At 42.5% G+C, this 20,676-nt stretch overlaps 1 protein-coding gene across 1 annotated transcript in view; it reads right to left on the bottom strand.

Annotated features, from left to right (window-relative positions):
* The window catches only part of mapk3 (mitogen-activated protein kinase 3), a 101,382-nt gene extending 86,033 nt beyond the window's left edge, over positions 1 to 15,349 (bottom strand). The window contains exon 1 of the mRNA XM_084326192.1: positions 14,943 to 15,349. Within this exon, the coding sequence (XP_084182318.1) occupies positions 14,943 to 15,157 (215 nt within the window). The 5' untranslated portion in view covers positions 15,158 to 15,349. The remainder of the gene's footprint in view (positions 1 to 14,942) is intronic.
* Between the last annotated feature and the right edge of the window lie 5,327 nt (positions 15,350 to 20,676).

Below are 20,676 nucleotides of genomic sequence, written 5' to 3'. Positions count from 1 at the left end.
TGGATGAGCACCTCAGAGCTCCTCTTTCAACATAATTATAGAGCCATATGAAATCAGTTTTATTATTTTCCAAATTCCATTTTATTTTTTCCCAAATTCAGTTTTTTCCGTTTTAATATTTCAGAATTCTGTATTTAGCTTTTTATGCTAATTTTACCATCAGAAATAGTGTCTAATAAGTGGGAATGAATAAATGCCCACAATTGAATAAGATATAACAGTCCATTTAATGATTTTAAGTGCTGCAACTCAGAAATACAGTTCAATTTTACACAATATTTTTCAAATAATATTGTGACAAAATAAAAATTCACACAAAAAAATACACATTTCAAGTGTAAACAATAGATACAGCTACTACTGACATTATCACAATAACAATGTCAGTAGCCTAGCTATATCTATTGTGATGAAATATAGTAATGCATAATTTAGGCACCTTTAGTTTCGTTTATAAAGGACAGTGTGTACTAGGCGGCTACGTGGCGTAGTGGGCAAGGCGCTCGCCACGAATGCGGAGACGCTGGGATCGCCTGTTCGATCCCAGCGCTCCACATTGCTTTCAGTTTAGCTGGTCGTCCACAGTAATACACATTGGCCGTATTACGGGGAGGGAAACTGAAGGGTGGGGATCGGGCGTTGTGGACAGCGACTCCTACAGGTCGGTTGGTGCGCCTGCGCAGTAGAATCAGGAAGTGTCGGGGGCAGCGTGAGCCTCCCACGCGTTACTCCTCGCCACTGAGAGATCGAGCTGCGCAGGTGAAAAGATGCGACTGCTGTTACCTCAAGTACCGGAGGGGACTTGTGCTATGTATGACTTAGTCCACATTGCAGCCGGCTTGTGGGAGGCAAGAAACAGCGTTCGTGACAGGGGAGGGTTGAATTGGACGATACAAAATTGGGATGGGAGAAAAATATAGAAAAATGGGAGAAAAAGTAGATAAAAAAAGGGGACAGTGTGTACTGACAATCATTTGCATTAAACAAATGGATGGGTGCACGAGATTTAGCTAGAAGCTATCATTTCCATCTATAGTCCTATGTACTGTAACGTTACATAGCTATTTAAGTTTATTTAGTTTATAAAGGACAGTGTGTAATGAAAGACAATCGTTTGCATTAAACAAATGGATGGGTGCACTAGATTTAGCTAGAAGCTATCATTTCCATCTATAGTCCTATGTACTGTAAACGTTACATAGCTATTTAATCACAATAGTGATTTTTGCGGGTCCAGTCCGCGGTACGTTGACAGAATTAGCAAAACCCCTTATCGCCGGAGGCATAAAAGTAATTAGGATACTGCTCTGCTCTGAATTTAGGGCTTATTGCGGAATTTCTTAGCTTCTTGATGGCGTTAACACCGACGCTTGGACACTGCTGTGTTGTGTGTACCCGCCTCCCCGGTCATGTTTGCTTTGCAACAAACGTTCCACCCAAAAACGGAATTTCAGTCCAGATTAGGCCAAATTCTGCAATATTCTACGTTTTGCAGTTGATTCCAATTTTTTGTCAATTCCGTGATTCCGTCCGCGATTCCGTGAACGTGGATTTCATATGGCTCTACATAACAAGCATTAAACAAAATGGCCCAGTCATCTATTCACTTTTGTTTAATACATGAGGCGTTGTCTAATGTTATCTAGCTACTGATATCAACGTCTGATATCATTAGTTTTAGGGATGCCCCGATCACGTTTTTTTGCCACCGATACCGATCACAGATCGCCGTGAGCCATATCGGCCGATACCGATCCAATACCGATCACTTTTGATTAAAAAATTTAAATTGATTAAAATATATATATTATATAATTAGACTTGTACTTGTATTATCTGCGAGACATCGCCACAAGTCAAAATGCTCGCTATCTGCAAACGGCTCCACTGTCTGTGTGTACTAGTAGCCTCCAGCTATGGCCAGGATTCTCCGGCGCTGCAGCTGGACCCTAGTATTGGTATAACGTTAAATCACATTCAGCAAGCCCTCAGCTCGAATACGCATCGAGTCAATGTTATAAGACATTGATATCAGGAGCTATCTGTAGCTACTGCTAGCCGGATATATAACGTTAAGATGACGCCTCAGTGAACGGGACATTTCGTTTTGAACAGTGAACTAACGTCAGCTAACGCGAGCTAACGGAGGTATCAACATGCACTACAAGACTTGCTGGAGCATTTGTTGATATCAGGAGCTATCAGTAGCTAGCCGGCTAAATACCGTTAGACAATGCCTACTAAAAGTGAATAGTTGACTGGGTAATTTTGTTTAAACAGTAACGATAGCTAGGTAGCTAACGTTAGCTCAGGTCAAATGCACTATAGACTGAGCAGAGGAGCCTCCTCCTCTGTGTTTACAAACTGTACAAGGGTGCGGGCGGGGCTAGGGAGGAGGAGCAACGGCAGTTTGCAGGTCCTGTGTGTCTGAGACAGACAGCGAGTGAGATCTCCGCTTGATCTTTTTTTTTTATTAGCAATCTGAATTCATATTTCATCAACCGAGGCTACCGTTGGTAAATCAGCCACCCCAGTCGTTCAGATGTGAAAAAAACGCCCCCTATCGTCTCCCAGATGGTAATTCACCATTTTGGATTGGACTCAATGAAAATGCTTGGGGAAAAAAAACCCGGACTCCACATTTTACTTCTCACGCATGTAACCGGGCCGATCAGCTTCATGCTGGACCCTCAGCACAGTGTGTTTACGCTGTTTTACAGTATACGCGTGGGATCAATAAAAGGATCGATTTTTGGAATGGTCGATCAGGAATTGGAATAATCCATTTGCCATCTGATCTCAGGTAAGGAATCTATTTTACCAGTCTTAGGATAATCAGACGTGTTTTCACAGAGATATAAGCTTTCCCCCTATATGTGATATGGCTGTTTTGACTGTGCGAGTGATCAGGAAATAAGAGAATCGATTTACAGCTTGCGGCACCAGCGTGCATACGTACACATATACTATCGATAATCTAGCGTTTATTTGAAAACGATTCATAAATAGGCCGAACAATGACAACTAGGCCTGCCACGATAACAAATTTTGCTGGGCGATTAATTGCCCCCGAAAATATCGCGATAAGCGATATTATTGCGACCGGTTAAAAAAAAAATTGAGAAATTTATTTCCCAAAACTTTTATTTTGAAGCCCACCGCTCCGTCTTTTCCGGTTTAAGACTTTTATTTTGAAGCCCACCGACCGGACCGGAAGTATTGTTGCGATTATCCTAGCCGACAACTTGTCTCGTCTGGTTGTGTTTTTTAGTTTTAACGTTAGCTACTAACGTTAGATGCAGCTACTACAGGCAATCAACGATGAGGACGCGTCAAAGCCGTATATAATAGAATAGCTGTGGTGCGTAGGCACTGCAGCACGACTCGAAAACGACCCGTTATAATAAATTAATTCATGTTTAACTTGTCCCCGTCTCCAGTGCTTTGACTAGCCCCACCCGTTCATTGTAAACAATGATGCATGTAATTGTATTAACGTTATTCTGTGTTATTCTAACGTTACACTACAAATAACGCTACTTGGTTAAAAGGAGCAACACTATTGAGAAATGTAGGTAAGCTAAATATGTGGCGTTGCTACTGCCCCACGGAGCAGTAGCAATATGAATTGCTACTGAATTGAAAATGGGGGACCCTGATGGAAACAAGACAAACGTCTTTCTCAGGTCTGCATCCCCTTAACAATTGTATGTATTGAGCCGTACTGTATTGTACCCATTCTGCAATCTGTTAAATAAAGTTCTCATTCATTCATTCATTCATTCCCGTGCTGTGCTCTGTAGTAACGCCAGCGGCCAACCCACACGGAGAGTGACTGACAAGGGGCACTGGTTCCGCCTCATTAAAACAAACGCGCAAATAGCAATTAATCGCGCCCGTCAAAATCATTGCATTCATTTTAATTATCGCGGCAATTAATCGATTTATTGCTTATCGCGGCAGGCCTAATGACAACGTTCTAGAATATTACAGTACATCAGCGTTTATCAGGGATTCTTTTTTTTCTTCTTGAAAACGAGGGCTTTTCAAAATGGTATAAAACGGAAATGAACCGATAAAAAAACAATACGCTTCCACAATGTTGACTGGAAATGGGTCATTGATAATGCGAAGGGCAGATTAGACACATAGCCATAATTTAAAACATAGATTAGGCAATATTAACGTTAACATTGAAGTGGTTGCTGGGCATTCAAGGGAGTAAAAAGGAAAACACGGCCGGCTCTGAAAGTGTTAAGAATTATAGGGATGCGCCAGCATGAGACCTCCGTTAGCATAGGTAGCTAACGTTAGCTCACGTTAGATCACTGTTAGATCACAACAGAAATGATCCAGTAAACTAAATAGTTCACTTTATTTTAATACATGATGCATTGTCTAAATTTTTTTACAATAAAATGTCATACAAATCTTAGTCAAACCTTTAGTATTATGGATATTAAACATGCTGGCAGAGTACATGCATCCATATTGTCGTGAACATTTTAATTAAATAAGGAAATTCCCTATCCATAGTCGCCGTGGGAAGAGATCAAATCAATTAAATCTGTGCACGGAGACCAGCAACAATTTTTTCTAACAGAAACCCATTGGGGGGTGCGTCAGCTAGGTCGGGAGGTGACAGGGGGTGCACGGCCAACAAATTTGGGAACCGCTGGTCTAACGTCATCTAGCCGGCTAGTAGTAGCTACAGATAGCTCCTGATATCAATGTCTTATAACATAATTGACATTATTCGTTTTTGTAGCTGAACATTGGCTAATTAGCTATCATGCTTCATAACTGAACACATACGTTTCAGACCCTGTTAGTCAAGTTGAACTATCGCTCTGACTGGGGACGCTGAGGGCATGCTGAATAGAGATGTTCCGATACCATTTTTTCCTTCCCGATCCGATTCCGATACCTAAGCTTTGGGTATCGGCCGATACCGATACTGGTCCGATACCAGTGCATACATTTAAAAAAATATATATATATATATATATAAATTATACCTTTTTTAAAACAGATACGGTTTTAAATATACTGTTTTTAGTAATAACTAGAAAGTAATGCTATTTATTCAACAACAGGTGATTGTATAGATTAGTATTAGTATCATTAATCAATGAGTATGGTATGGGGCTGCGGCACTGCAGATATACCCTACTCCAATGATCCGCACGGACGTTAGACGGTGTTGCACTCGCTACCCAGTCTGTTAGTAGCAGAGGCTCTGGCTAGTATTAACGTTGATGTTGTGATTTTCGATGCAAAATAAATATTCAACATTATCTTTTGAGACTCCGCCTCAGACTCTTATCCTTTGGCACTTGGAACTTGCTGTACTTTGCTTGCAGGTCTGCAGCCATTATGGCTGGATTATGAATAGCACCAACCTTAGCCACGGTACAGTTATCATGCTAAGCTAGCTGACCTAGCTCGTCTTCCCCGCATTGCCATTTGATAACGTTAGTCAGCTAACGCGGCTAGTCAGTAGCTACTTGACTTAAATACGATTCACCGTGGGTGCATTATTGTTGATAGACTGACAGTGTCAGGTCCTGGAGAAAGGACAGGCGATCATCTGATTTGATGTAAGTTACGTTAAAGCGGATGTTGTTCCAACTAGCTAGCTTTTCAGCTAATGCTATCATAACACCAGCAAGCAAAACACATCTCGTCCGAGCTCCCCGTCACACCGCACTGTCGGGGACAATGGAATTTAAGAAAGTGTATCTGCTGTTAAAAAGACAAACAGCATCACACTTTAAAACACGTTCATTTTATAATCCTCACTCTCCGCAGGAGATAAATGACGTCGTGGGATCGGAGGCTAGAATTTACGTGTACTCGCCGATACCGATACCAGCATTTTAGGCAGTATCGGTGGCATTTCCGATACTGGTATCGGTATCGGAACAACTCTAATGCTGAATGTGATTTGACCAAAGCAGAGTATACACACAGACAGTGGAGCTGTTTGCAGATAGCAAGCATTTTGACTTGTTGCGTGGTGGCGATGTCTCGCAGATAATACAACTACAAGTATAATTATATAATATATATATTTTATTTAATAAAAAAAAAGTTATATATTATTATTATTATATCGGTATCGGTATCGGCCGATATGGCTCATAGACGATCTGTGATCGGTATCGGTGGCAAAAAACGTGATCGGGGCATCCCTACTGTAAACAATAAAACTAGATGGCATACAGTATCTGAAGAACACTATAATGTTAGTTATGTAAACAAAAACAGCTAAACTGTCTCGGCACAGCATCAAATAGTGTATCCACACTCCCTCACCAGAGGGAGCTCCACAAATCATGTTAAACCCAGATTCGGCTCAAACAAGGGACTAAACACGTTTCGCAATTATGCCACATCAATGTGGAACGCCCTACCCACAGCTGTAAAGGAATGTGAATCACTACCCACCTTCAAAACCACTCTCAAAGAGCACCTACGGGAGACTGCAATTCGAAACTGGCCCTTGTAAATGTCAAAACCCAACCCCCTCCAATGTAGTATCCCCCCCCCCTCCCCCCGCCCGCCTACCCAACCCCCCCCCCCCCCCCCCCACCCAAACACCTCCAATGTACAGTTTCCGCCCCCACCCCTCCTACCCAACCACATAGGGGTGTAACGATGCATAGATTAATCGTAATGCATTTATTCTAATGTGACGATTCAACTGCATCGATTTGAGGGGGGGGGGGGTTTATGTTTTATTTTTTTGTGTATTGTTTTTATTTACCTATAGTCCATTCATGCTTCAGTTCCCCCAGCCACATTTGTGTATTCAAATTTTTTGGGGGAATTAACTGATAGAAAATGTATCAATCGTGGTCAAATGAAGAGATTTCATGATGCATTGAATCGTTGCCTGAAGAATCGTAATCGAATTTAATCGTTGTGAGGTTGCATCATTACACCCCTACAACCGCACCTACCCAACCTCCTCCAATGTACAGTTTCTTCCCCCTCAAATGTATATACTCTTTTTAGACTATTTTTGTACTCATAAACAGTACTGTATATTTGTAGATCTGGTATGTCATAAATGTCTAGATGTAGCAGTACTGTCTATCTGTATGTCGTGTGTTATGATGAATTGAAAATGGGGGACCCTGATGTAAACAAGACGAAGGTCTTTCTCTGGTCTGCATCCCCTTAACACTTTCTATGCCACTCACGAGTTTTCTCGGAATTATTAATATCTCGTTGAAAGCCACTCACGAGATTTCTCTGATTTTTTTTTTTTTAGCGATCTGAAATCATATTGCATCACGCGAGCCTACCCTAGTCTACCCGAGCGCCGCCGGCGATCAGATGTGGAAAAAAGCGCCCCCTATCGTCTCCCAGATGACATAAGGGATTTTGGAATGGACTCAATGAAAATGGATGGGGGAAAAAATCCTGTACTCCACATTTTCCAGTCCACTGATGCAGCGGGGTTATCAGAGTTCATTTTGGATCCTCTGAGCCCCGCGAAATCATGTGTACTACTGTATCACGTTGTTTATTGTTTATTAGCAAAGGATCCCCATTAGCTGACGCCGAGACGTCAACTAGTCTTCCTGGGGTCCGAGACAACATTAAAACATTACAACATATACATTGCAATTAAAACATAATACAATTAAAACATAGCAAGACATACCAAATAAGGAAACACAACATAGCAAGACGTACCAACCGAGGAACCACAACAACATTAACACACAAACATATTATATCTAAATATGTACATCAACGGTAACATATTGCATATCTCAGCATTATCAATATTGGCTACATGTAAGATTTTAATTTATTTTTGAAGCTTGCTACACCTCTTATGTCACGTATGTCACTTGGAAGATAATTCCATGCCCTGATAGCCCTATATAAAACTGTTCTTTGCATACTGTTAGTGTTTGTATGGGGTAGAATAATCTGCCCTCTACTTGCCCCTCTGGTAAAATGCATGTGCACATTTGAGGCGTAAATTATTTTATCCGTGATATATTTAGGACTGTGGGTTGTGATCACTTTATGAAAACAAATTAAAAGGTTGGCAGAAAGTCTTTTCTCAACACTCCTCCAACTAAGACGTTCATGCATTTGAACAACACTAGACCTATATGAACAACCAAGAACGAGTCTTGCTGCCTTATTTTGTACCACTTGTAACCTATTTAGCGACTGCTTTGAAGCAGAAGCCCACACTACAGAACAGTAATCCAAGTGGCACAAAACCAAAGCACAAACAATCTGATTAAACAGTGCAAATGGAAGGAATGGTGCACATTTCCTGGCAGTAGCAATAGCTCTACCCATTTTAAAAACAGTTTTGTTTATGTGATCAGACCATGATAAAGTACTATCAAGCCAAAGGCCTAGAAGCTTAGTTTTTTCAACCTGATGTATAGGTTGACCTGCAATTTGTAGAACCAATGTAGGTTTACGTGCCAATCTTTGATTGGTCCCAAAAAGCATACAAACCGTTTTTGATATGTTAAGCACCAGCTTATTTGTTTTTATCCAGTCATATAAAATGTCCAATTCACCAGCCAAAACCTGATTGAGCTCAGAGTTTGTAGCTGCAGCATAATAAAGCGTTGAATCATCAGCATATAAAGTCAGACTAGCCTGATGAATAGAAAAAGGCATATCATTAGTAAAAATAGAAAATAAGAGGGGCCCCAGGCAACTCCCCTGTGGGACACCGCATTCTAACCCTCTACTGCCTGACAAAGCACCATTAAAATAGACCCTCTGAGACCTCGAGGACAAATAACTCCTAAAAAATAAAATTGCTGAGTTATTAAAACCATAGCAAATTAGTTTTTGTATTAAAAGATTGTGATCAATCACATCAAATGCGGCACTGAAGTCTAACATAATAGCACCCACCAGCATTGAACTATCGATAGCTGAAAGCCAACTATCAGACATTTGTGTCAAAGCAGTACTGGTCGAATGACCTGCCCTGTATGCATGTTGGTGTACAGTTGTTATGTCATTAGCTGAAAAGTAGGCCTGGACTTGCTCAGACACAATTTTTTCCAGTAATTTACTGAGAATGGGTAAAATGCTAATAGGCCTACTGTTGGGACCTCCAAAAGGTAATTTAGCATCTTTAGGAAGTGGAATGATCTTTCCCTCCTTCCATAACAAAGGACACATGCCACTGATTAAACACCAGGGGAGGAAATTAGGCCACTTTACTCGCCAATTGCGAGTATTTTTTACGTTTGGCGAGTAATTCATGAAGAGCACTCGCCAGTCTGGCGAGTACTAGTAATTACAAAACAAAACAAAAAAATCATTCTGCAATCTGCTGATTCGCTCACTGGCACAAACCGAACTCTGACTCCCCCCTTGATTCCTCCCATTTGCGCCACATAATAATCAGACCATAACCAATGAACATCATCGTTGTACAGATGCGCTCTAAGCTCCTCCAATGAACACTCATTTTCTAGAAGATGCCGCCCATCTAGGGGAAGTGGACAGACCACTGCACGCAGACCTACAAACTCCTGCCACCGGCAGCCGGCTTGACAACGTAGACAAACTTACAAAAACACATCAGTGGATGAAAATAATTGCATGTAGAGTCGTCGCTTTCGGATATCAGTGCGGTCTGACATGGGGGCGAACAACAGCACGCGACGCGTCTCCTTCGAGTCGGATGAGAATGACAAGTCAACCAGCATTAGCCGGCTAGCTACCTAGCATGTAACAAGCTACCATAACGCGCGTTCAACATAGTGGACTATACTGAGCGGCTTTGCTTAAATGCAGCCGAGTGACATTTTATTATCACCGGGTTTCCCCCAATATCACCACTCGCCCATATGCCCTTCACAACGGTGATGTTGTCATATTTGGCATTCAGAATACACCTGCTGAACCCCTAGCGTTGTCGATTCGGTTCCAATGTATTGTCATCTTACAGCACAAGTACAGTACAACCAGAATACACTTGGCATACAACCAGAGTGCAAATGTAACAAGTCAAGTTCAAGTTGTTTTATTTAGCTATTACATTACAGTGAAATGCTTGGTTCTTTCACTGCCCAACTCAGTCCAACCTAAACCAACCCAGTATTGATTGATTGATTGATTGAAAACTTTATTAACAGATTGCAGAATGGGTACAATACAGTACAGCTCAATACACACAATTGTTAAGGGGATGCAGACCAGAGAAGGACTTTCGTCTTGTTTACATCAGGGTCCCCCATTTCAGTCCCGTTTGCTTAATGCCTTGTCCACTTCCTCCACACTCCAATATGCCCTTCAACCCTGCTCCTGTCAAACCTGCTCTTTCCATTCCCTCCATCATGTCCCCCTTTCTGATGAATATTTCCTGCACTTAAGAGTCAGACACACATTCCTAGTAGTTGAGCTGTGATGAATGAATGAATGAAAACTTTATTTAACAGATTGCAGAATGGGTACAGTACAGTACGGCTCAATACATGCAATTGTTAAGGGGATGCAGACCAGAGAAAGACTTTCGTCTTGTTTACATCAGGGTCCCCCATTTTCAATTCATATTCAATTCATCATTCAGTATAACCTAGACCAGCCCAACCCAGCATCTTTCACTGCCCAGTTCAGCCCAACCCAGTCCAGAATAGTTCCCTCTTTCATGTATGTGATTTAATGATGTAATATTTTGAAGAGTAGAGACAGTGTGATTAATTTACTATGATTGAAAATCAATTTAGACGAAGACGTACAAAGAAGTAATTATCACAATTAGCGATTTTTTTTGTCTGGTAAAAAATCAATTTGGCTGGTAAAAAAAATCAGATACTCGCCAGTTGGCTGGTAAGCCAAAAAGTTAGTTTCCTCCCCTGTTAAACACCTATTAAAAATGTGACAGATTGGTGCAGAGATATGAGACACAGCTATTCTCAACAATTTGCTATCCAGGTGGTCATTACCAGTGGATTTAGAGACTGGTAGAGAGCGCAATAGCCTATCCACAGTCACAATATCCACCTGTTGGAATTCAAAGACACAGTTTTTATCCTTCATAATGTGTTCTTTTAACGTTGGATCTATACACTTATCGATTTTTTCGAATGGTGATCAGGAATTGGAATATACCAGTTGGATACCATCTGATGTCAGGTAAGGAATCTATGTTATCAGTGTTAGGATAATCAGACTCATTTTGATGAAGATATAAGCTGTTTTGTGAAATGGGCTCTATCGGTTTCACTGTAAAAATCCAAGAGGAAATGAACATGGCGATTATCCGTGCGCGGCTCGAATGTGCGTGCGTGCACGTATAATATTGATCATCTAGCGTTTATTTGAAAACGATTCATAAATAGGCCGACAAATATCAACGTTACTGGAATATTCCAGTAAAAGACGATTATCACAGAATGGTCCAGAATGGACTGTTTTTTACCTCAAAACGGGTGCTTTTCAAAATGCTCTCAAACGGAAATGAAGCGATAAAAAACCAATCTGCCTTGACAGCACTGACTGGAAAAGGATTCTTTGATAAGCGACGGGCAGATTAGACACATAATTTAAAACATAGATTAGGCGATATTAAGCGTAACATTGGCGCCGATGGTGGCATTCAAGAGCTAACTCTGGCGCCACCTCGTGGCACTGAAAGTGTTAACAATTGTGTGTATTGAGCTGAACTGTATTGTACCCGGTCCCATTCTGCAATCTGTTAATCACGTAATTCGTCTTGTTTACATCAGGGTCCCCATTTTCAATTCCTCATGACATTTAACTAGACCTCTTGGAGTAGAGCGCTAATCTGTGTTTTTATTTAACAATACCACTTGGAGTACAGCGCTAATCTTGCTAGCATTTTCCACTCCACTCATAAATGTAGGGTTGCACGCGATACACCGATACTAGCAAGGTATCGCGATACCCAGCCATTAAAAAACGGTTCAATACTCCATTTTATTAGTATAGTAATACTTTTAAAATAATAACCTGATGCCTATTTGTTGTAGGGCCAATATAACTGAGAGGAGGGCATACATACCCTCATCTCGCACCTTGTTGCCCATATGCACATGTCCAGACTCCAGGACAGGTTGGACAGGCTGCAGACCTCCAGTATGTACATAACTCAGCTGCCAGGGTTCTGACTCACACCAAGCCCTGGCAGCACATCACCCCCACCCTCATCCACCTCCACTGGCTCCCAGTCAAGTTCCATATCTCTTTCAAACTCCTGCTCCTCACCTACAAGTCCCTCCATGCCCTCGCCCCCCCAATACCCGTCTGATCTCCTCCACCAGCACACTCCATCCCGGAACCTACGATCCTCTGATCTGAGTCTCCCTCCCTCCCTCGCACCAGGTTACGGACTTTCAGAGCCTTCAGCGTGGCGTCCCCTACCCTCTGGAACTCTCTCCCCCCTGAAATCCGCAACGCCCCAACCCTGGACACCTTCAAAACTGCTCTCAGGACACACCTCTTCACCAAGGCTTTTCCCCATTAGTTAGTTTAGATTAGATTAGGTTCATTATCCCTTACCTGCACTCATCCTCCCCTTTTTTCCCCTTTTCCCCTACTGCCCCATTTCCCTAGCGCTCTTGATTGTAAAGCGACCATGGGTTTCATGAAAGGCGCTATAAAAATTTGATTTATTATTAATTATATTGATTTGTTATATTGTTTACACTGCTTTTCTACTACCTGTACTCCCCTCCCCCATGCTGCTATGATGCCTGAATTTCCCCAAGGGGATCAATAAAGGAATATTTTATTATCTTATATTTGAGTGGAGTGGATGTGTGACCGGAGTAGTGTGTGAGAGAGTGCACGCTTTGCGTAGTGGGCGTGTCAACAATGTCATCTTAACAACAAGCAAGGTATTTTCCACATCGTCTTGTTTGTGATTCTGCCTCGAGCCAGCACTCCACAGTGCAAGCGTTTCACCCCATTAGTGTGCAAAGAAAATCATTGCAGTATCAGTATCGAAGTCAAAATGTTGGTATTGTCACAAGTTCAACACTACACACATGAAACGGTTACCATCATGTAACCGGCACGGTGGTGTAGTGATTAACACTGTTGCCTCACAGCTACAAGGTCCAGGGTTCGATTCTGGCTTGGGGACCGGGTTTCCACATTGCCAGTTACCCAGGTGGGGTATCTCCCGGGCCTTTCTGTGTGGAGTTTGCATGTTCTCCCCGTGCTCGCAAGGGTCCCCCCTCCCCCGATAAGAGAAACCCAATGGAAAAACATGCACAACAGATCGCTAACGCCGTCGCGTTCCCTGACGAAGACGGACAGGAGCCCTTGGATCGGTCCCTATCTGCTCCCGGCTGCCCTTGGGGGGGGGGGGGGGGGGGGAGGACGATGGGATGGGTCAAGCACAGAGACTCGATTTCATTGGCGACCCAAAGAAAATTTGCATGTGTGCGTTCCTGTGTGTGCCGCCCATCGCATGTGTGTGTCACTGCATGATGATTAAAGACTTCTTCAAAAAGTCCAGTTATTATTATTACCATTAGCTTAACCCTTTCACTACCACACTACCAAATGGTTAACCCTTTCACTGCGACAACACAGAAGGTTAAATCATTCACTGCCACGTGACAAAGGGTTAATAGTAAAGGGTTAACCATCTGTAGTGTGGTAGTGAAAGGGTTAAACATTTTGCTATAAGCTACCAAATGGACCCTACTTGGTTAGAAAGAACCACTGGGAGAACCATACTAGTGTGCTCTAGTGTTAGGGGAGGGGTTCTGCTGAGGACGGCTCCAGTGTGTGTCATTGAGCCATGATTTCAGACGCGCCCAAAACAATCATGAACACACAAAAAAGGTGAAAACACAAGGGTCCAACTCCACAATTCAGTTCTACATAGTTCACAGTCTTTTCAGCAACTATTTATAATATGTATAATGCGTTTAACAAGCAAATCTCTGAATTAGCTTTACCCAGACTAGTATAAGTGCTGTAAGGGGAATTATAAAACTCCACTGTGGACGTAATGGGTTATGATCTTAGTTGACCTCATGGGTTGCAAAGGAAGAAATGGCTACATCTTGATCAAAGAATATCATGTAAAGTATCCCATTGCTATGATCTCTCGCCTTAATGCAGTTGGTCAAACTGACTTCTGATTTCTATTCCAGTTCAAACTGGATGTTCACCTCGTTAAGAGTGATCAACAGGGGCATCCATTACTAATTGAACTAGTCATGTGGGTCTACTACTCTATACTGTGTTGTACTAGAATATACAGGGCTGTCACACCTTACAGTGTAGCGTTACTCAAATGAATCGAAGGCACCGACTTGACAGCACTGACTGAGTGCAACGTGGTTTCCCTACATGTCCTCATAGGTCCATCGCGTCTTCTCACCGAGTAAAGGCCTTGTTGTCACACAGCTGACACTTCTGTGTAAACAGCGAGCCGTGAAGCAGCTTTGCTGCATGCAGCAGCATCATTCGAGTGGCTTAGTGTGGGACCAGACATCACCATGCAAACAAGACACCGCTCAGCAAGACACCGACTTGGCGAGATTAACTACATGTTGCGGTTTGGTGCAGTTTGTTTTGCACACAAGAAAACACATCTAGATTTTGAGATAACAAACGGTGTCCTGCGCAATCACTCCTAGTTTCCTGTACGCAAGCTAGTAGCCACGCCTGTAGCTTATAATAACGTTAGCGTTGGTTGATAAAGTAAAATAACCGAGGCCATGTTATTATTTAAGCCAGATGACCACAGTGTCTAAAAGCATCAATACCGTTTACTGGGTGGTTGGCAAAGAGGCGACCTACTGTTTACGTGGTGTCGCGTTTGTATAATAGAACTGTGTGTTGGCACAACTAAGTTAGCTAACGTAATGTAAACAGATAAAAATGCGACGTTGTGGCTGGCTTGGTTTGTGTTGTGTTGTTATGTGTATTATTAGAGGTTCTGCTCTTACCACACCATGCCATATGCCCCCTCCCCGATGTAGGACAGGTTGGTGTAGCGGGGGCCCACGTCGAAAATCTGCCCCTTCACCGACTCCGAGGGTCCGGGCTTGGCCGCTCCCTCCCCGGGCGCGGCGGCGCCAGCAGCCCCGGGGGCTCCACTAGGCAAGCCCGGGGCTCCGACCGCCGCTGCGCCGCTGCTGCTGCTGCTGCTCGAATCCGCCATGGCTTTTGTTTTTCAGTCTCCAAAGAAGTACCGCTTTACCCGTCGATATTATCGTGTGGGTGTCCCTGTTGTAACTTTGGGGGTGATTTTTAAGGTGTGGTCAAAGGTTAAAGCGGATGAATTGCACGGTGTACGGTTGAAGTCGGAAGGCGACACTAGCCGCGGCCCTCTCTCTCTCCACTCCTCACGGACTCGCGGACACTACGGGGGAAATGGAGTCCCTGCGCGAGCTCGACACTCCAATAGGGTCCAGCTGCAGCGTCGGAGAATCCTCTCACTGGGCAAGCCTGTGGCAGCCAGCGCTGATGTACGTCTGGCGTAAAGTACGAACATTACTTTCTATAGAAGCAGGTGGGAGGCAGGGGCGGAGCTAGGGGGTGGCTACCTGGGCTCAAGCCCCGGATGTATTCTGAAAAGCCCCGAATCTATTTAATTTTTTTTTTTTTTTTTTTTTTTTTTTTTTTTTACAATTCATCATTGTTACATGAAAATATGTTTGCACCAGATTTAGCAGAAGCTAATTTCCATCTGTGGTCTATCCAGCTGCTAACTGTATTTGAGTGAGTTAAGTCTTGGTGTTATGGTAGACTCAGACCTAAGCTTTAAATCACAATCAACAAGTTGACAAAAACTTAATTCTTCCACCTTAGAAACATAGCTAAAGTACGGCCATTTATAAATCAAAAGGACGCTGAAAACCAGATCCATGCCTTTATCTCAAGCCAACTCGACTACTGTAATGCACTCCTTACCGGCCTCCCGAAAAAATACGATGATAACTATTTTATTGCAATGCACTATTGCATTATTTTATTCTATTTGACTAACTATTTTATTGCACTGCACTATTTTACTTTGTATCAGTGAATCATAGACGCCTGGCCATAAGAGCATTCGGAGCATCTCTGCTCTCCCACTATTGAACTTGGGGGAGCAAAGGTATGATCTTGCTCCACCACTTTTTGATTATATGAAAAATATGATATATCCCCCCCAATATATAAATCTAACCATAACTACGTTATGGTTAACTGAGTTTTATAGTGAAAAGAGCAGCTTTATTGGTCAAGATTGAAGGCTCTATATTGCAGGAAACTGCACGTACAGGTTCATTAAATTCAAAAAAAATCTGTCGTGGAGGGGGTTGTGCCGGACCCCCTCCAAACCACCCATTGCCTGCCCAAAAAATACAAAAAAAAATACAAAAAAAAAAAAATTAAAAAAATATAAAAAAAAAAAAAAATGGGGGGGGGGGGGGGGGGGCCATCTGGGCTAAGCCCCGGATCTCCTACAATCCTAAATCCGCCCTGGGAGGTGCGCTGTTTTAAGTGAGCGTGTGTTATTGGATTGATTGATTGATTGAACATTTTATTAATGTCCGGTGTCCGCCTTGTTTCGAACTGGTTATGCTTAGGCCCTGCTGCTTAATGAAGTCCTGAGCATGTAGCAGTACTGTCTATCTGTATGTCATGTATGTCATATATGTTATGATGAATTGAAAATGGGGGACCCTGATGTAAACAAGACGAAAGTCTTTCTCTGGTCTGCATCCCCTTAACAATTGTATTGAGCTGTACTGTACTGTACCCATTCTGCAATCTGTTAATAAACTTTTCAATCAATCAATCAATCTTTCAAAGTCGCCCTCTTTCGATGTCGCCCTCTTTCGAAGTCGGTTATGCTTAGGGGCTGGTTACACTGGTGAATACAGCAACGTTTCGCCAAAACTCGCAGACAATGGTGCCATGTAATCTGTTGCTCAATGCCCATGCGCAGTAGAGACCCGCACGGTTATTTCCAGTGTTTACAGCATAACTGTCCCGAGTAGCTGCGGCTACCATGTGTTGTCAAGTTATTGTTATAAGGAGCCCAGTCCAAGCTACAACAGTCTGCATTCCCTTAACAATTGTTTGTATTGAGCCGTATTGTATTGTACCCATTCTGCAATCTGTTAAATAAAGTTTACATCCATTCATTCTGCTAGCATTAACGTTACCAAGCTGCTAGCCACAATGCTATACTGTTATAATGGCATATCCCTATCACGTTAGCACATAAGCTAACAATCGGCGACAATGTTTTTGTGAGACTAAACTCCGCTCTTGGTTGTCAATTGTGTTGATGTTAGTTTTGTTTCATCAACAAATGAGAGGCAGAACACACAGTGAATGTATCCGTTTTGTTTATTGCACTTTCTTTGCTGAAAAATAAATGCTACGTTGGCTAAATGGCTCACTCGAGGCATTTAACACTATGGTCGCCAAAACCGCCGTACCACGTCTTTCCTCGCCATGCTCATTCTGCCAAAGACACCGTAACACGTCTTTGATATCAATATTTCAAAAATCTGTGATCGAAATCATATTTCTCCCCCGGACACTTGAGATCTACTGTTGATCCCCTCTCAACTCTCCAACGGTTCAAGAGCGCCATCTGGTGGCCGATCGGCGGATCGCCCAGAGCGGAAACAGGAAATGGAAGCTGGTGCTCATTTCAATTCGGTCCGATCACTCGGTAATAGTACCAGGACTCGAGCTAGACACAACGGATAGCAATCCGTTACCAATAACTCGATAAACAACATGATTTGGACGTATACTATTATACAACCTGGAAATGGATCGCATATTTCTACATCCCATAATAGAAATATCTCTGCTCCACGCTCATCGCCCAACGCTATGAGGAAGCTACGGTAAGATTCAGTGTTTTTTTTTAACGTGTTCCATATAAACTGCTCTGATGATCATATCACCCACACTAGATGAATCATCTAACGTTGTCCACGGAATTATAAACGACCCCCCCCATCCGGTCAACATCAGATGATCAGTAGTAACTTCTAGAAGCACGTCCATTTGAATTTTTTTTTATCTCGCGCAGATTCCTATCAAACTGTATTTCATCATCAATATAATGCATTTGGGGCTATAAATCACGTTCTGGAGAAAGCTGCAGAAAACGATAAAAACATACTTATACTTTAGACCGTATTTTAGTATGAATATGTGAATGAAAAAGTATAACGTTGCTACACCCTGAACAATAGATATAGGACGTTGAATGGGCCATAGTAATGTCAATTTAGCAATACAATTAAAAAAGTTATAGCCCTGCAAAGAAGGGGAACTTCTCCATATTAAATAGGGCTGGCGGAGGATGGTAAATTATGAATTTAAGCCTGGCGATCAAAGTGTTAAAGATGGTGGACTTGTTGATTTTTTGCAGGTAGTGTATTGGCACATTCAACTTTTCTGATTGGTTGAAAATTGCCTTCATGTTCGCCACCTACTGCCACCTACTGCTTTGGCATTGTACTACATGTATACACATCACTGTGCTCAGGCCCCGTTCCCCGTACCTGGCTAACTGAGTTAGCCGGATAATTTCCAGTATAGCCTGACTTAAGCCAGACATTTCCATTCCCCGACGCTCGATTGTCTAAATCACCATGGTAACAGATCAAAAAGTTTGAGCCTGGTCGAGAGCAGGGTTAACTTCAGTTAGCTGGATGAACCATGGCCACGCCCCCGCAAAGAAATGCCAGCTCGCTTCCTGAAATGATTATCACAGTCTAGATCTGCATTATACCATTCTGAATTATGTTCTTGTGCTTCATTCTTCTAGAGGGGGCTTTTGAAATGTGAAATAGACCCAAAATGCTGATACTAAATTCACGTTGTCCTAAATAATGCACGTTATATATACCGTGGCGCTCGCTAGGTGCGATGTACACATTATGTGGTTATTTTAACAACGCGCAGCATTGCAAATGTGAATCCCGCGGGGATATTTTTAATGATTGAAACCTATCGCTCGTTTGGCTCTGATTCCTTTCATATTCTCCGCTGTGCATGTTTAACGGAGCGCCTGGATTGTGTTTCATTCAAGCATAAAATTGAAGTGTCTATGCGTGGATTGTGGTTTTTGTTGATTATGAATTACGAGGAATCTGAGGATTGTTGAATTGTATCATCACTCACACGTTATTGTGATATTGTAACTGGGATTAATGCATTTGAGAATAAAGAGATAAAACTTCATTCAAAAGAAAAGTATTCTAAACACGGGTCTCTTGTCCATTGATGGATACACAATGAATATATCCCGTCTGGCACAGTGGTCCAACGGCCAGTGTTCACTCCTGGCAAGCGGGCGACCCGAGTTCGAGACCCCGCGTTTCCAATATAATTTTTTTGGAATATAATATTAATGATTATACGCAAAAGTAGCCTAGTTTTAAGTTAAAATATTATAAATCTACATGCATTGAGGATGTCATTCTTTATATAGCTCTCAACGTGCACCAAATTGAAGTATTTACATTTCAAAAAGAAAACTAGAAGAAGTGGGATTCGAACGCGGGTCGTCCGTGTGAAAGGCAAAATGCTCGACCATCAGACCACGGTGGCAGACATTGATTGGGGTAATGAGGGACTTAAAATGTGCCTATAGATTATGCATTTAACTTGTCGGCGAGGCTATTGAGCCGTACTGCAATCTGTTAATAAAGTTTTCAATCAATCAATCAATGCCGTTAGAAAATCAGGATTTCTGCTCTCGACACTTGCTGTCTTCTCAGCTGAGGCGGGCGCGCGCACTGATCCTGAGTATCAAGTCTGGTTCGAGTTAACGAGACTGAATCCACCTTCGAGGAACAGGAAAAATCCCGGCTTCAAACATTGGGTTAATTGAATCTGGATAATGGGACCATAGCTGTCAACACGCACGGTTTTACCGGGATTCTCCTGTATTTCGACCCTCTGCACGGCGTTTTTACGGCGCACGGATTGGTACGTATTTTGTACTAATTATTATTATTTTTTTTTTTACAAAATGGGTGCAATTCTTCTCCGTGGCGACAGGTGGCAGCAGTGTAGATTAGACCGTTATCACAGGAAGTCAGACCGGGAGACGGTTGCGAGCCGAAGAAGAATAAGAACAAACAGCGAGCGGATTTGCTCAGAGCTCAGGGGAGAGACTGATGCGGCACCGAGGGTGTCAAATCAACTTAGCCAGTGTCTCTTGATTGCCCACTCTGTGGCTTTTGTCTCTGGAACAAAGGGTTTGCAAATCTTCTGTGGATAAAACAATACAAAGTTACTGTGTATGTGATGCAGGAAGGAATGTGTAAATGTCTTGGTGAACAGCCGTTTGCTCTGCGCCTCGGCGTCCCCCTCCTTCACTCTGACGCCCAATTTCCTGAATGCGATTTATAAATAATAATTGATCCGTTTTAAAAGTTGTCGTGAATTGTCATGGTATGACAAATACAGTTACTGGTAACTCGCAGGCATTGCAGAGATATTGAGGAAAAACACAAAATCGCATTGGCTTTTTTTCTATCTCACATTTCTCTGTAGACACACACTGTTCCAAAATGATGACTATATGAATTGAAAATGGGGGACCCTGATGGAAACAAGACAAACATCTTTCTCAGGTCTGCATCCCCTTAACAATTGTATGTATTGAGCCGTACTGTATTGTACCCATTCTGCAATCTGTTAAATAAAGTT

This window comes from Notolepis coatsorum (assembly GCF_963971535.1).
Source record: "Notolepis coatsorum genome assembly, chromosome: 12".
Taxonomy (NCBI): Eukaryota; Metazoa; Chordata; class Actinopteri; order Aulopiformes; family Paralepididae; genus Notolepis; species Notolepis coatsorum.
Note: the sequence above shows the minus strand (reverse complement) of the source record. Positions and strands in the feature narration are given on the sequence as shown.